At 38.8% G+C, this 18758-nt stretch overlaps 1 protein-coding gene across 3 annotated transcripts in view; it reads left to right on the forward strand.

Annotated features, from left to right (window-relative positions):
* Positions 1–5079, forward strand: part of CPEB3 (cytoplasmic polyadenylation element binding protein 3) — a 79964-nt gene extending 74885 nt beyond the window's left edge. For all 3 annotated transcript variants that reach the window (XM_084210317.1, XM_084210319.1, XM_084210318.1), the window contains exon 10: positions 1322–5079. In XM_084210317.1, the coding sequence (XP_084066443.1) occupies positions 1322–1549 (228 nt within the window). In that variant the 3' untranslated portion in view covers positions 1550–5079. The remainder of the gene's footprint in view (positions 1–1321) is intronic.
* Positions 5080–18758: the final 13679 nt, after the last annotated feature.

An 18758-nucleotide genomic window follows, 5' to 3' on the forward strand; every position in this document is an offset into this window, starting at 1 on the left:
GATATGGCATCTGATATGCAAAATGGCAGTCACTCAGACTTGTTCCATGCAATACTAGTAGCAGGGTGTAATTAAAAAAAATAGATTGGCAGCCCAAGCTGTTCCTTAGGCAAGAAATACAACTCACTATAGAAGCTTTACTTCAAAGGAGTAACATTTATTGAAGTGCAATCAGGATAAGCTGAAGTAAATTCAGCATAAAGCTTTTTTGTAGAATGTTTCTTGTCTTTCAGCTTAACATCTCATTCTATGTTTCTTTAAATCTCTGTGTATTTAAGTGTTGTTACTAGACTCAGGTTTTCCTTGCAATATACAAATTGTGCTGGACTAGCACTTGCACAGTTACAGCAAAATTATTTATAAAAAATATACTTCAATTTTTCTGTCTTTTCTAGTGCACTTGACTGTACTTAAACCACTTTATAAATAGCATCAGAGAGCCATAAGAATTAGACATGCATGAACTCATGATTTCCCTGTAATGAATAAACACTCAATTTAAATGTGTAGGCACAATTCATAGGAACATATTCAACATCTGTAATAGCATTATTGCAAGTGCCCAATCATGCTTCAGTCCTGCTGTGTTTGGCACAAATGCTTTAAGAACAAAAGGCATATCAGCCCTAAGTTATTTACAAACAAGTTAGGACTAAAGTCAGCAGCTCTCCAGACTGTTTGTAATTGATGGCAAGGCCCTAGTCGGAACTACAAGGAAATTTTATTGCACTTCAAGAGCGAAAAATCTTTAGATAGTGATTTTTGCCAACAAAATTGAGAGTATTTAATACAAGTGCATTTAATTTTGTTTCATCTGAATCTCTTATTAGTTTGGTCCTGCATTTTGCAAATCATGAAAAAACAAAGAGACAAAAAAAAAAATCTTCTGAGGAAAAAACTTTTGAGACTCACTAGACCTCTGAAGTTTGGAAATATAATTTCGTTTGTTATAAGTTTTCTTCCTAAATGCTGCTCTCATGGCCTGCAGCTGTTGTTACTCTATTTGGATTCCTGGAGCTTTCTTAGTGGAAAATCCTTGGAGATTTTTACTGTGCTTCCATCTTAGTACTTTGCTAGACCCAACTTTTTCAAGGAATGTTGAATACTTAAGAAAGCACACCCTTCTTTCTTGAGATTTTCTGGCACGTAAAGCTCATGAAAAATGAGCTTTATGAAAATTTAACTACCAACCTCTTGGATTAATCCTGCATCAGCTGAAACCCTTCAGTAGAGACAGAAAGAATTAAAATAGTGGGATTTGTGTTGTTGCTTAGCAAGACTATGAAACATTCTTACAGTTGTTTTCTTGTCCCTGGTGCAGGTGGAAGTGAAGCCATATGTGCTGGATGATCAGATGTGTGACGAATGCCAGGGCACTCGCTGCGGTGGAAAATTTGCTCCATTCTTTTGTGCCAATGTTACCTGCTTGCAGTATTACTGTGAATACTGCTGGGCCAGCATACACTCTCGTGCTGGGCGGGAGTTCCACAAACCACTGGTAAAGGAGGGAGGCGACCGGCCCCGCCACGTCCCGTTCCGCTGGAGCTGAACCCCGGCCGCACCCAGCAAGAAGTACTGGAGTAAATAAAATTGAGTGAAAAGAGAGCGCTGCCTCAGGGCTTAGTGTTCTGGAAATCTGTGCATTCGTCCTCGACTTTAATGAAGATATGGGTCTTTTATTACTATTATTATTATTTACAGTCACATTACTGAACTCAGTGTCCAGTATAATACAAACCGGCAGAGTGTAACTGTACTGATTTTGCACTTTGATTCACACAAACATCTGCTTGGTACCTTAATTTCCTACACAAGACTTGTCACTAGTGACATTATGTAGACTGCCATTCTCATCAGTCTTCACTGGGCTGATGCGTATGTGATGAAGATTTTTTTATTGTAATTATAATTATTTTTATTTTTAAACTGGAGCATGCACTTATTTTCAGAAATTTAGACTTGCCCCTAGCAGATGACTTACCAAAGGTAATATTCACGAGTAGGTGGCAGATGTAGCAAAAACTTAAACAGATATTCAGCAATCATTAGTTTGGGTCATTTAGAATAGTAATAACCCTTAAAGAAAATAAGCCTTTAGTTGCTCTCGATTTTGACTTGTAAGGATGATACCTCATAAGCTGGATCAGACTTTTTTCTTTTATTTTGCTGAGGTTTTTTTTGTTTTCTTTTGGTTTTTTTTGTTTTGTTTTTTGTTCTGTTTTGTTGGGTTTTTTTGTTTTGTTCTGTTAGGTCTTTTAGTGTTATGTAAATGTATGCTGCAATAGCTTTTGCTGCTATTAAAATGGTATTACTAATACCATAATACTCTATTCAGGCTAGGGTATCAATTAAAAATGAATATGTGATTAAAATAGTGATGGCTGCTGAAAGGAGATCAGTATAGCATACAGAAAAGCTTCCAAGGAAGGTCAATATTTTTTGACTGCATGTTTACTTAATCAGGTTGCTGCATGCAATAAATTTTATATATGTCTAATATAAAACCTGCCCACGATGCACAAATTATGAATCTACGTAGGCTACAAAATGCTCAGTAACAAAGAAAAAATTGATTACTGACTGGAGGAAGGCATGCCTCAGTAAATGTAATGCTTCTGAAATTAGGATCAGCCCATTACAGAATGACCTATATTACAACAAATATAAAAACTAGCTGTAGGATATTCTTAAAAAAAAAAATTTGTGGATGGTAGATGAAGTACTTTGCGGTGCTCTGTTATATATTGTGCAATTTATTTTATATAGTAAAGTGATTATGTCTAGTACTGTGATCAAACTTAACTGTTAAAGCCTCTGTATCTGACATTAACACATTTTTGACAGTTCATAACAGGTACATAAACAGAAATGAGCTCTTAGTTACAATCTCTTTCCTAATGCTTGCATCATTTACGTAGCTGCAGACCTTGTCCAGAAAACCAAAGAGCTCATGCTGGCGTACATACACTACCGATTAGATAGTCTGTCAAACTACTAACCTAGGCACATTTAAGAAAGTTAGGAAACAAAGTGGTGCTAAAGAAATGTCTGCATATTAAAGTAACATGAGACGTCTGCTCTGTGGATGTGGCGTTATCTCTCTAATCCCTGGATGTATCCTGTGAAGCTTGAATACAATTAAGACCTGCTAACACAGTGGACATTTTTTTAGCATGAACTATGGGGCTGCAGATAGCATATAAATATAAACACACTTGGTATACTAATGATTGTGAGAATGTGTACACTATTTTTTTTTTCGTTTTCCTCCTTTGTTTTTGCAATTCTGGGGACAATCTGACTGGATATGACACCGCATAGTAGATTTAAGTGTTCTGGGTTTTGTTTGTTGTGATGTCCTTCTTTGTGTCTAATTTAGTAAGTTGGTTTTCCCGATGTTTAGTTGCAAGTATTGGCTTTGAAAGGATTTTTTCTGTTTTTGGAGAAAAAAAAAAGAAAAATAGTTTTTTACTGGTTTAAAATGCTTATTATAATTATCCCTTTTGAAGTTACTTCTGGGTGGTTTTGTGATATTGCTTTTCCCAGCCCAGGTGTCTTTCTGTTTTTTTTCATCTGTACAAGACATTTTGTTATGCACTACTTTTTGTATCTAGACAGTTTTCAACAGTTGGCTGATGATTTTTTTTAAAGAAAAAGGCATGCTTTCTGACTGACATGATCTTTTGCAATACCTCAATTTTGAAATATAGGAAAGAAAATGATATTTTCTAAGTAAGTTTATTCAGAAAAATATATATTAATTTAATTCTGCAAGAAAAATGATTTAACAGATGGGTAACTTTATTTTTTTCATGCTTATTTGAGTTTTTTTGAAAATGAAGAAGTTAGAGCTTTATAACTGTAATATTAAAGATCATAGCTAACCTACAGAAGTCTACCTAATTATGTGAAAGAAGTAAACCTTTTTGAAGAAATACCCCTCTTTCATGTAGAAAAATACTCCCAGAGAGAAAGAGAGCGAGAGCGAGAGAAGCTGGAAAATGTACAATATAGCATAAGGTTGGATTAAATCTGAAACAAAATCATCATAAAGAACAGGTGTAAACACAAACTCCATTTGGTGCTGAAAGTTGTGAATAGAAGGTGAAAAAATATTTTCCCTTAATTTGTATATTTATAATCAAGTGTGATTATGCACGACTGACCAGAATTGTGAGAGTTCTTCTGTTTGTATTTTTTTAAAGAGAACTTTTTTTAGTTTATTAAATTATGACATGCTCCCTTTTGTTTTGTAAATGAATGTGCCCCTGAGTTGTTAATATGTTATATTAAAAGAGGGTCCTTCAAAAAAAGTTATTTTTTAAAATATGGAGTTCTGAACTGCAACTTGACTAAGAAGCCCCTGGGTACAACAGGTCCTATTGTGGCCTTTTCTGATGTGAGACTTGAACTAGTCGATTTTTTTGAAGGCTAACCTAACCTCGACTATTTGTTGTTATGTGCAATACTGTTTGTACTGTTTGTATAAAAAAAAAGAAAAATGAAAAGAAAAAAGGCATAAATCTTTATTGCAGATTTATTTTCATTGCAGACTTTAGACATTGTGATTCACTAAAATCATTTTTCTACTGTCAAATATGTACCTTTTCTTCATGCTGGTATTTTTTCAATAGTAATGTAGCCTTTGTACTGAGACAAATTTTCATTGTTATTTTTAGAAAGATTTTTTGCTAAGAAAAAAATTAAACATATTTACATATTTTTCATTTTTATTTCGTATTTTCTTTAAGGAGTGCTTTCTCAACCATTAATATAGTTGTTTCTGGGAGAGACTTTCATATCTGGTCAATGTCATTAATATTATTTTGTATTTTTACTTGGAATAAATTAATTTTATGATGCTGATTCTTTAAAAGTTTATTTTTTTCATTTTCAGTTATTTTTGAAGCTAAAATCTTTGTAATATTGTTACTAAAGTGTCTAGTTTTTTGAAATGCAAAGCTTTATGTATTAACTTGCTGATGTGGTTTACAATAGTGTGGCAATGATGAAAATGGTTGGTTATGTAAAGTGATTGGAAAATTGTAACAAAGAATTGGGCAATAAAATGACAGAATGAAGCAGAAAAAACGTGATATTTTGAAAAGCCTTTTCCTTTATCAAAATGATTTAGGGAGATAATAGGGATGTCACAGTACCAGTTCGCTGTCTAGATTTATACACCACCAGTGTTGATGAAATACTATTGCCGTTATAAGGAACTAAATCTATTGAACAATGGGTTTTTGACCCTGCCCATTCAGCATAACTCTTCATAACTTTTCTTGTCATTAACTCAATAAACTCTCTTTTCAATAGCCTTAGAGTGAACCTCCTAAAATATATATTCTTCATTGTATTTTGCCACCGTGTTATTTATTTAACGAAATTGCCCCTTTCCTGTACGAGTCCTCTCTGCATGCGTTTCTCAGTGGCAGCGTGGAGCAGACTGCTGGTGCCCACAGCATTTCCTAACCCAGCCACCCCACGTGGCTGGGAGCTGCCAAGTTAATGCAAAACACTCTCTGTCCATCCCCTGGTAGCAATGCAGTAACTCATATTGCCACCACGTCTGAACTTCTGTTCAGCTTCTTTGTCTTTCTCTGTTCTTCTCTGCCTCTCTTGTGTCTTTGTCCTTTTTTCTTTTGTATTGGCAATACCAAGGGCCAGTATCAAAACGCTTTTCACCTCCATTTCCATCACCTTTGTTTCCCTATGCAGCCAGAAGAAACCCCTTCCTGAAGCCAGTGACTCTGTTCTGGCAACTGGAACAATCCAGACTAAAACTGGTGTTGCGTAAACAGGGCATACAATGACTTTCTCTAGACAAAACTCTCGCTTCCACAAGTTGCTGATGACCTTTTAGACTTAACTTCTGCTCGAGTGTTAGAGTGGCTCATCTGTGACTTGTGGGAAGAAATGTGCCCAGAGTTGGTCTATTGTGTATCCTCTGTGTGTTCAGTTCTGTAAGTAATGTATAGACTAGATCAAATAGTGAAGTAAAATTTAGACTCAAATTAGGTACTACTGGTTGGAATGTACACAAATTGCAAACAAAGGAGATTAAGGAATGAAGAGGGAATAAAAAATTCCTGCTAAGTGGTACAAAGTTTATGCTTATATTTCTGCCGACATGCTTGTATTTTATAGCCTGCTAGCAAGGCATGGGCTAAAACAAATTGTATTGCAAATATGCAGTTAGCAAATAACTTTGCTGATTTCACTATCTGTTAGAGTAGTAAAAAAAAAAAAAAAAAGAAAAAAAAGAAAAAAAATATGCTTAACTGGGAAAAGCTCCCATGTTAATATTTCAGTATTGTGACATCTCTACTTGCAAGGTATGAGTGAAAGATTAGTCACAGATTTGTAGAAATGTCTCTTTTGTTTAATCTGGCTTGTATGTAGTTGCTTTTATGCTGGTTTGTATGATGTCAGCTAAACCCTTTTTCTTTTCCTTCCTTTCTTTCTTTTTTTTTAAACAGACAAACTTCTTAATCTCTGCTGCTATAGTGTTCTATCATACCACGGAGTATTTTATATTCATGTTAGTGACTACTCTATACCCCAAATGGGTAGCTGGTCAGAAATCACATTGGTCACATAAGTCTGACACACTCAAATTTACATGACAAAAAGATCATCAGTAAGTAGAAAACCAGGGTGCTAACAAGAGATAATTTTTGCTCTTTTTTCTTTCCTGGATGTAGTTCTGTTGGGGTATAAAGTATTAGATATTTGTAATTTTACTGTCAAACTAATGGACATAACTTTTAGAGCATTCACAGCTAAGATCTCTGTACTTGTTTTTCAACTAATTTTAAATGTACTGTATCTTTTATTACATGTTCTCTTAGATTGATTTTGCTAGTAATTCTAACAAGGCTTCTTCCTTTTTGGCTTGGACTAATGCTTGTATGGAACTGCAGTACTGTGACTAAACATGGAGCTCAATGCTGCTATTGCTTACAACTGCTTAAACTTTGTAGTTTGAACTTTATTTTTTTCTGTAATAACTTATTAAATATAGTTGTATGAAGTACTGATATTTGTCATCCTTTGCACATGGTAAGGAAATCTTGGGGTATGCATTATGGGAATGTAAACTAGATACAAAACCCCCAAATCTTGTACTGGAAAACTGTTTACTAGATAAGGTTAAGCAAAGACACACCTTACATGCACACAAACTGTCTTTTCTAGTTATTTTATAATGCAAGTCCAATTATGTATTCTCTCTAAAATGGAAAAGCCACCTTAAAGAGGTATTTATTATGCTAAACTGAATGTAAATGCAAAAATAGATATGATGGAAATATTTCTGGGAATGTGGAATCATTGCCTTGAGAAAAGGAACTGCTGAATTATTTTCTCTGAGCTAAAGAGAAGTTGCTGGTTGACATATTGCACTCTTTTATTAGCAGCTTAACAGTGGTTGCAGGCAGAAATTAGACTGATCAGTTAAAAAAAAGAAAAAAAAGCACTGTGACAGAAGTTTGTAAAAGTTTATTTTTTAAGAATAGGAGACAATTAAAGCTCAGCAATACAGCTGTTTGGAATGCCACAGGACTCTTCCTTGAGAAAATGTGAATTCTTCTATGCCAGGGCAAGTGAAAGCCTCAAGAATTGTGCATGGTCTGACACTGCTTTCTTTCAGTGTCTACATAAATGCAGCTCAAGAGCCCTGCTGGAACTATCAGCACTAGAAATTACAGGCTGAGTTGTTTTCAAACTGGTAGTGAGTAACCGGTAACTACCAGGAGAATGGTCTGACTGCTCTGCCAGGAGAAGTGCTTTTACAAGGCAGTGATCTGTAATATTTATTCCTGGGCTGAACAGAATGTATGAGAAGCTGGGAGCTTCTTACTTCAGAGCTAAATTTGAGAAGGGAGTGCTTAAAAACACCGTCCAATTAATTGCTTAGTGTAGCCTCTCACCGTACAATATTCCAAGTCCATCTGGACAAAAATCAATCTGAGTTTAGCCCCTCCACAATTAAAGAGAACAGCTGTGGGAATAAATGCAGCTCCTTTGAACTTTCTAACCCACAGTCCTTCTCTTCTTGATAAAGTCAGCCATGCTACTGGCAAGGTACACTGATACTGACAACTCCCTTCTGCAGGTGATAACAGCAGTTACCTCAGCCTTTGCCTGCATTAAAAAAAGGCTGCAGTAATTTAATTTAAACGAGCGCACTTTACAAAAGGCTGCATGGCCCCTTTTGCTTCTGCTTGGTAGGCATTATTTTGGCAAACTTAAACTGAACTAAAATAGTCACCTATGTGACTGTGGAAGTGTATTAAGCTTATTTAGACATGCTCCCAAGCTAAACATTTTTGCACTCAAGGCACCAAAGCAACGTGTTCCCCCTCACACAGACCTGCAGAAAAGCTGAAGCTTAGCTCTGAAAAGCCATAATCTGCTTTCCTCTGTTTAGCAAAAGATAAACAGCATGAGCACAGGGGCAGAATTGCTGCAGTCTCTCCCACGGATGAACCAAGAAATGGGTTTTAAAACAAGAAACCTCTGTAACCTGTTTTCATAAAAATGTTACAAGCTACTTGCAAAACCCTTATAGCACACAATTCAATTCTGAACACAGGACAAATCTGAATGCGCCAGCTGCGCACACAGACAATGCCCGTTTAAATGAATCCTCTCTCTCCCCTGGGGCAAGCAAGATTTTGCAGTTTATTTTGGGTGACAAACTGCTCATACAGCAGTTAGAGAAGGAAACATGATGAAGGTCCAGAAATCTCCCCGTTTTCCTGTTTTTGAAGGAGAAATAAACTATCAGCAAGTATAAAGTCATATGGCAGGTCCTTGGCAACAGCTGGGACAGAATTCATGCTGTCCCACCCAGAGCACAGCAGCTTCCCAGTGTGTCTGTGCCTACCATTTCTTGAGTACTGTGGGAGGCACCTGGGACTAAAGCAGTAAAACCAGGTCTCCATTTAGGAGCTTTAGTGATTTAGATATTTGCTACCAACTTCCTAAAATCCCCTTTGAGCTGCTGCCCTAGCTTTGCTTGGGCCTATGTTTTTGTGAACAGGAATATATAAACCTGCTTGTGTGGTAATACTTCACAATTGTTCAATAACCCAAGACCTACTTGTATTCTCAGGGTATTCCCCTGCATTTTTTTCACCTGCAGGCCTAAATACAGAAAGCACTTGCAAACATATTTATCATGTTTCACATAGCTGAGAACAGAGGTGTATTTCTCCTTCTCTATCCAATAGTCTGTAGTGGTCAAAACACTTGGGGATATCTTTATTTTTTACTATTTTCTTTTTCAAAATGTCCTCCACTAAACCTATTTACTCATGGTTGTGGCAACTGTTCTTAACTATTTTGTGATATGTATTTTGCTCTCTACCAAATGAAGAAGAATGGTCTCTGGAAGAGCACAAGCATCACCATTAAGGTAAATAATCAAAGTTGTTGTTCAGAAAATCAGATGTAACAAGATTGTGCCCTCTGATACACCTTCTTGACTTCCTTGCCAGCTTCAACATGTACCCACTGAAATGAAAGTCTGAAAAAGAGATAGAGCTGGTGCAATTAATATGCAAAATAATTCTGCAAAACACTGTCAAAAGTCATGGCAAAGATATATGATCTCATCTCATCCGTCCTCCAAAATCTTTGCCTTTCAGAATTACAAGACACCCTCTAATCTCATTGTCAAACTACAGAACATGGTCAGAGTCAAATAACAACCATGAAATTCTAGGAGATGGGCAAAATCTTTTCACAATGAATCTAATTGCTCCAACTGTACCTTGTGCATATTGTTGTACTCAGGGCTCACAGAATGACAGCATAGACACATGTGCCAGGAATGTCCTGCTGAGCAATCTGCCTCCACCTTTCTTACTTCTGACTGAACCTGCATGCTGGCATTTGTAAATGGGCACATTTCAGTCACTCGGGCAGAATTAAGCAAATTCAACATCACCGGCTTAATTTGGAGATTCAGCTTTGAGACCTTGACTTGGTTTTCTTTTTCTCACTTCAGATTTTTATAAAATGTGTACATTAGATGCTTAGATTGTCCTATTCAAACATGCTAAATATTGATAGCAGACAACAGCAGAAAATACATACTCCAACAAGCACTGAGAAAAAATTACCTGCCAACAAAGGAAAATTACTCTGAACTGTTGAAGTGCTGAAGATCTGCACGCTGTGAGGCAAAATGTAAAATAATTGATAATGCAATCACACCCCTTGCACCTCTCCATGCCCCTCACCCCAATCCTACAAAGGACAATAAAAGCAAATCCAGAAATAGAATGTTTAAGCACTTTTCTGTCAACAGAGTTTAGAGGCAGAGAAATACCATTACTTTATGGCCATGAAATGAAAGCACCACCCTCAGAGCAGGATCAGATATAAACATGACAAACTGTAATGGTCTTTTGCTAATGTTTTGTTCTGGAAAAATCCATCAGATACCAGGGAACTTCAGTGCTAAAATTCCTTCAGTAAAACTATTTCAATCACTGCCATGAAAAAAAGTTTAGTATAGACTATGCAGCCAAAAGGCCAGAAAAAATCCTGGTCATGAGGAGATACGACTTACTGAGTCTGGAAATCTGGAAATCACTATTATATAACCCAGTAACTTCTGTAATTAACTCCCTGCTGTGTAATGGCTGTTGACATCTAATCCTCAATGAAACTGGGGGTTGTATGAGACAAAGGAAAACAAATGCTAAGATATGTAATATCTTCTGCATTTGTCAGACTATTCTTATACAACATATTAGATAACCCTTAAATCTTAAATTTACCTCCATCCTGTGAGTCTTAGCTCCACTGAACAGAGCCTATAGAGTGTAGGGTACATGTAGGAAGCAAGAAGAAAAGCAGAAAAGTGTGGGGATGCACCTCTTCTGCAGTTTAGACTTTTATTAACACAGTAGCTGTGACACACAAAAGGACTCTTCACACAAGCATAGCTCAGTCTGCCTTTGACAGAGCAACTGCAGCCCTGAGCTGAAGATTTCTGCCACTGCCCTTAAGTAGGACAACCACTTTAGTTTGGAAAGGGATCTTAAGGACTATCATTTCAATCTCATCTTTGATTTCCTGTTTTTGAACAACATATGAGGGCAGATAGGTGACAATGGCCTTTCCACTGAGGAGTGATGCCAGAAATAGGACAACACTACATGACATTCTCCTTTTACTCTTTTAAATACTACTCAAGCTTATGCTCTCCTAACCTAGTTTTGAGTAGAATTTAGAACTATATTTATAGCAGCTTTTCCACTCTGGAAACTGCCTTCACTTGCAGAAAGGATGTTCTGTAGTAATTAAATTGTGTATTATAAGCTGCAGTATTGCCTCTGAGCAAAACAAGCCTGCCCACTTTTGATCCCAATTTCCTAATTATTATGGATCACCGTCTTCACTTGTGTTTCTGTCAAATGTGAAGAGTTCATGGGGATTGGTTGTATCAGTTCTTTTCACAGGGGAATTAAGCTGCATTCAAAATGCTGCAGGAGGTATCACAGAGTCAGCAAGTTGCAGTGCCCTTCTCTCAGACGGTCCTCTTAAATCATGCTCTGAAGGAGGGATGTAACAGAAATAGCATTAGCCAGAAGTGAACACTTCATATCAAATACTCAAGCTGAATCTTTGCCCAATTTCCACAACAATTCCAAATGCGCTATCAGGTTAGAAATTTGGGGGGGGGGGGGGGGGGGGGGGGGGTGTCATCCATTTTGTGATTCTTGCAGAAACAGGACTGTGAGAACAACTCATTGGCCCCAGAAAATGGAGTCAGTGGAGTCACTCAGCTGCAATATGCAAATTCTGAAAACTTGGTTCTCTCAGCTTCCTAAAGCTCAGGCTGTACAGCTGAGCCAGAGCCATGTGACTGTGAGTCTGCCCAGCTCTTGCTAAAATGGGTTCTCCCTGGCTATCTCCAGCACACATACTGTTCCCACAGGCTGAGCCTGTCATCACCAGCTGCACCACCTGCTTGGGCTCCTGGGGCCCTTCTGCAGCTCCTATTACCCAGCCATTTACTTGCAATAGCCTCACCCTGGCAGTGGGACAAGGCAACTGGGGAAGATGCTGGTTCTCTCTAGATCTAAAGAACATGATATCCCTTCTGAGGCTTTGGAAGGTGCTGATATCACTGCTCTGTCGGTTCCACCTCTCCCCAGGAGCACAGTCCCAGACATGCTCTAGACCCTTACACATACATCTCCTCAGATCATCCTTGCTCTGAAGCATGGACAGAAGCCTCAAGTGCACAGCTGAGGAAGGGACAGAGCAAAACCTCACTGGGCTGTCTGATGCAACCCACTGAGCTGCGTGCTCCCATTTAATCTACAGTAGGCAGGAAAACGTGTCATAAACTGAATCCCACTTCTGGCTGCTTTGCTTGGAGATATTTGGGGTGCACCTGGGAACAGCTGTGGATTTGCTGACTGTAGTTCTGTCAGTACAGCTGACAGAAGCCCCCAGCTACCTGTGGCTTTACCAGCTGGAGGAAGAACTGAAGATGAGGAAGTCAGCTAGGACATAGTGAGGAGGGTGGTGTCCAAGGTGCTCATTTAGCTAGACCAACTCTGATGTGAAGTTACACACACAGCTGTAAATGGAAAAAAAACACTCCCAGGGAAATCTGCTTTTGCCACTCTCCCATCTTGACCTGGGTCAGGCTGGACAGGCTCTGCTCTTCAAGGGAGAGACATGGTTAAAAAGGAAGAGAAAGGACTACATTGTCTTCCTGTTATAGGCCCATTCTTCCATGTCCAACGGGGAAATGGCTGATGGCCTGCAGACATTTCTTAGTACATGGGAATAATAATAAAATAAAAATATACAAAAATCACTTCCCAAAAGAAAGAAGACATTCCCTCACTTGTACAGGTTATGGTGCAATACAATGAAGGATCCATTTAAAAAAAAAATCAGGACAAGGAATAGCACCTTAGATTTAAATGTATTTCCCTTACTTGCAAATGTCCCAAACAGTCCTTCCTCTCCCTTAATATTTAAGCTGCTATATATTCTCCCCACTGCCATGAAAAATATTTATCTCACATATAGCATGGAGTTGATATAGCTTCATGTACCAGTTCAAAGAGGCTTACACATTTCTCTCCCAATCCTGGTGCAAAAGCAATTCCATTTTCAATACATCTTCTGGCTCCTGTACTGTCCTACTTCTAAACTTTGTGGAACAAGCACTCAACTTTGTAGAAGCGTGTGTAAAGTTTTTGCCAGTTTTCTGAGCTGCACTTTCATTCAACCTAAATAAACAGTCTCAACTTCAGCAATCCACATTGTATGGCCTCTTAAGTAAACTATCCTATGTTTATTCCCTGTGTTTATCAAGATATCTGTCCAATACATAAATGACAGAGTCTCACAGGATAGAAGCTAAAGCAGATTTTCTGTCTGTGCTGACAGAGCAAAGCAGGCTACCAGTTTTCTACCACAAGAGAGTAAAGCAAAAACTTTGTTAAATTTGGAGGAAGACTCCTGGGAGCCAAGATTTGAACAGCTATAGAAGCCAGAAATTCCCCAGTCAGCAATGCACTTTTAAAGACAAGCCTGACTGTCTGGAATTACTGATGTGCTTAAAATTACATGGACACTGAAGTAATTGCCAAATTGGGGCCAAGAGCTATATCTGACATGGTGAGCCAAAACATTCCCTACCCCAGTATGTCCCAATGTTTCTGCTCTTGAACCTGCACAAAGACCTGTGCCATTAATATGTAACTGAAGCCCTTGACTGAAAGGCTATGAAGGACCTATTGCTAAACATTAAACTAGACATTTGTCCACCTGGACAAAGATCATATGCACATATGTGCAGCTCAGCAAAGCCAGATGTAACCTGTAAAGACAAATGAGCCGGCCACCAGTCTTCTCAGATTTTCTGGACAGCTGTGTGCGTGCTTTCAAAACACACTCTGATGACACCCAGGACAAGCAGATTCCAAATCCAACTTCTGAATGAGGACATGAACCTTGGACTGAAGAAAATTCCTCTGGTTTGTTATCTGTTGAGCCGTTCATCTGCATTTGCTCCTGGCTGATGTAAGGACACCTCATCAAAATGGTTTCTAAGAATATCATACACATTGCTCTGAGTGCCTGCCTCATCATTCAGAGCCGAGCGCCACGGCACAGGGAATGAGCCCTTCATTTCCATTTGTGGCCCTTAGATGAGAGAGTTGTTAATTCAGCAGTTCATTCAGAGAAAAACTAATATCTGCCCCTTTTCATATCAGGTGGGGAGCTGAAAATTCAGGGTTGGTGGATCAAGCAGACAGACTGCAGGCAGAGAGATTGCACACAGAGTCAGGATGTTCTCTGGCATGATCCTATTTATGAACAGGGAACATGTATTCCTCCTTCTGTCAGTAGAGGAGAAATACATGAAATAGGGACAATATCTGAGGTCACAGCTGCAAATGCCTTTGAAGGTGAAATTGTTGGTGTGGAAAAACCTTTAGTACTGTGTTAATCAAATTTCACTGTAGGGCCAAACTGAAAAAATAAAAAAGGATGTAATTAAAAATTAAAGTCCAAAATTGTTCCTGAAAATTCCTAGTCAGCTGCTGCATAACCTTGAAGCTGAACTCTCTAGCTGACTTAGTTGCCTAAAGGTGCCTCTACACAGACCCAGCATTACCTGGCAAAGCAGAGTAGGTCACTATATAATAGCTGCCTGAAAAGTACCAAAATCCAAAGAGCAAGTGCTTTTGTAGACCTGCATTGCATACTTTCATTTCCCACTGCCAAGCCTCCACCTTTTCTCACAATTCATAAGAAAGCTTCAGTTGCAATGATATATTAAAGAAAGAAAAAAAAATTAGTTGACTGCAAGGACACAGAGGTGCGAGTCCCACGTGACACTCCCACATGCTAAAGAAGGGCAAGATGTCAGGTGTACTGCTGTCCACACCACTTCCCCTTAGCTGATCCTGGTGAAGTCGCATTGCCAAGGATGAAAGCATTAGCTGCCCTCAACACAGAGCAGGTTCAGAATTCCCCAACCACCCAACAGGCATCCAACAGCCTATAAGGATGCACCTGCCCTACTGGGTCAATGACATATTATTAGTTGCCCCTATAAGCACTACAGGTAAGTGAATTATGAGCCTGCCTTGAGGATCAGCAGGTCTAGTGACCGGTGTTATTTCTCAAAAACTTGCAATTACTAGTAACAAAGCTTGTTACTGAACTGGAAGGCAAATTAGAATAGTCCACCATGATGATACCAACAGAGTATCTAAACCTGGACCACTCCCATGACAGAAATATTTTCTCTGATTATAGAGGACATTCTGGTAGTCCCAAATCTTCTGAGGGAAAACACACAGACCACAATTTTTGTGTTGCATCTGTGGACTAATCACTTCCTATGTTTAAAGCACCTTGTACAGGAGAAGTGGGGTGAAGCAAACTGTATATACTCTACCCATATTTAAATGTGCCCTTCTATGATTACATCAGTCACTCTGTTAATTAAAATGTTTAAGAGGGGGACGGGGACTTCCTTTAGCTTTTAAAACAAAGAAATTAAAGGCCAGAGTAATTGCAGCAGTAAGTGTCTCTGTAGGTACTCCTCATCATGGCCTGGCACTAACTCAGTGAGAAGGAATTTCTGACTGCACTTATTTCCCACACCTGTGCCACCAGAGCTGACTTAATCTAATCAGTGCATGTTCATTTGCTGTGTCTTCTGCTGCTGATCATGGTTAAGAAGTTTCCACTCCCTGGACACTTAATCCTACTTCTCTGACAGAGTTCCAGCTATCTCAGCTCTTATCTATCTAATTACTACAGAATGCAATCTCACTCTACAAAAAACTCAAGTAGGAAAAAATAATAAAGTAGATCAGCTGGTAGAACTGACATGACAAGAACTTCTGGCGAAACAAAAGTCATAAAATGTAGTCAAACCAAGCATCCCTTAAGCAACTTAATTTGCCCCTCTTACTGTGCCTTAAGACCAACTGTGCTTCAGAGGAAGAGCAGAATTTTATGGCAGGGTTTGTATGTTACCTTGCTCTTTATGCTGACTGGACTCTCAGGTGCTGTTGTGATAAAAGTAATTGGAAAAAAAAAGAATTAATGGAAAATTTACATAATTCTGCAAAGGAAAGCCTATTTTGATTTGAGTTGTTTGTTTTACAGCCGAAATATTACCACATTGCAACCCTGTGCCCCTCAAGGCGCTTGATGGTTAAGTTTTGTAAGCAATCACAGCTGTCTGTGTAAGACAAGGAGTTCTTCAATTTTTACTAAACCTCTTCCAGGCTTTAAGTGCTAGTGACACATGCAGGTATCAAGCTAATTTGATTTTCAGCCAAACACAATTTAACCACTCACATTCCAGCTCCTTCAGACTCAGCTGCGACTCTGCAAGCATCTTGAACATTTAGAATGTTTGCAAAAATTTCCAGTCTCCTCCTTTCCAAGAGAATACTCATCAGCCGATAGGGTAGAGCAGCAAAGATTCCTCTTTCTCAGGCCAGACTACAACTTTCCATTCAAAGTCAGTGTAGTTAATTATGTTTGAAAGTATTTATGTTTCATCAGTGTCTAAAGGCCTCAAAGCAAAGCAAAGCTTTGTTAGGCCTGGCATTACATAAGGCAGAGTGAGTGAGATTCTATCCTGAAGCGCTTTCAGTCTAAGCATGAAAACCAAAATGAGCACATAAAAGTAACAGAAGGACCAAAAAGAAATAACTTGTCTGAGATCTTACAGCCAGTTCAGAAATGCACTGGTCTCACTTGTAATACTCAATAAAGCCAGTCCTTTTTCCAAAAGGAAAAACTAATTAATGTGCCTCCATCTTTTTCTGCCTCCATCTCCATTGTAGAGAATATATATTGGTATAATTTAATTTCTATACTTAACAACTACAAGGATATAAGGAGCTTTAATCGCTGGTTCTTTCTCACTGTGTAAAGAACTGAGGTTGAAAGTCTGATCCCTCTTTTGAAAGGACTGTGTTGGGAGAGAGGTTATGAACATTTCACTGGTTCTCTATCCCCCACACGGGATTTTATCAGGTCAGTGTTTCAAAGGCATGGCTGCAATGTCCATAAGGACTGGCAGTATTCAAACAAAACTTGTACACAGAAAAGCACAATACAAGAAGCTGTTTCTCAGCAATATCCCATTACATACACATTTCCAACTGAGACAGAATTAGTCAAAACCTATTCAATGCACTTAGGTTAACTCTACAAACCCCTTTGGACTGCAAATCAGATGGGCAGAAACTGGAAGAAAAGGTTTGCTCAGACATTAGGAACAACTCAGGAATCCAAGCTCACAACAGTTCTGACTCAGTCTGGCTCAGTTTCTGTTAGGTAGGTTAAAATGTATTGTTTGTACCAAATAAAGCATGAATAACAGCTCTGCCTTTGTCTGCCTCTTGCACCTCACTGCTGCTGGAGCCGTAGGAGACAATGCCCACCAACCTACAACACTCACAGAAACTTCACCTGCAGCTTCCTCCTGTAGATTTTCTGGTGGGGCAAGGCTGGGCTCAGTGATGCAGGGGACTCTTCAGGCAGCTCTGAGTCTCTATATCTTCCTAAGTCTTGGAGTCAGTATGCTGAGATTGTTTCTAATTTCAAGTTGTTCTGATCCAACCTCTCTTTTTTAGAAATTATAACAAAGTGGTGCTCTCATTAACATATTTGATGAGTTACTCTAAAGGATTCAACCCTGCATTAACCTTTTTGCTCAGCTTTATTCTTGGAAGAAGAGCTAACAAGGCTGATTTCCTCGTGTTCTAAGAGTGCATTATCGTTCCTTTGGCCCACTGAGCAGCATGCTGTCATCTCTTTGAAACAACAGGGAAAAAAAGAAGATTAACAGAAAATTGTGTGATATGATGTAATTTGGGGGAAACAAAATCCCTTCTCTTTGTTTTTTTTTCTGTATCCCCTGGAGAGTCAGGAGAATGTTTTTCAAGGAGCTGTAGGTAAGTAGCAATTACATTACCAGGACTTTTTTTGCACTTTAGCCAAAGGAAGTTTTGCTTTAACATGCATAAAATGAACAGTCTGTGATGCAGAGACACAACCACAGTCTCTTTTCCATAGGGAAGCACATAAAACCCAGACTAGAGTGAGCAGCCTGATATCCTTGGACATTCACTCTCACATTCCATACTCCCCACTATACTTCAGATTGTGTTGCATTGTGGAAAAGTTTCAGGGTGAAAGGAATCCCACACAAATCCACTCATATCCTAGCGTGTTGCAGGCCTTTACACTAACATCACTGAACAATCATTCTTGTCCATAAAAATGGAAATAGGACTGGGACTGCCATTCCCCCTGTGTTCCAGCTGTGCTCTAAAAGAAAAGGACAGCAGCTGGTATTTGTGCTCTGTTATGCAACAAGGATGAGGAACATTATTCCTGAATCTAAATGGTTTAGGCATGACAAAAATACCAAACTGTGCAGAAAGGAAGTTACAGGCGTATGAGAAAGCTGCAACTAAGTGCATAGAAATACCAAACCTGTTGGAGTGAGGGACCTCTGCTGGCATTTCCTCAGGTGAGGTTACTCACAGGTCTGGACCTTTGGCCTTGTCTTTAGCCAAAGGCAAGATACAGACCTGGGAGTCCTGAATGTCACTGCTCCTGAGCATGCGTTCTCACTACCACAGTTATTCAGAAGTACCTTAAATTAGAACTAACTTAGTTACCCACTGTAACTCCCAATGAACTCAAGTTTTTTACGGTGGTTCCTT

Source organism: Fringilla coelebs (assembly GCF_963513975.1).
Source record: "Fringilla coelebs genome assembly, chromosome: 8".
NCBI lineage: Eukaryota > Metazoa > Chordata > Aves > Passeriformes > Fringillidae > Fringilla > Fringilla coelebs.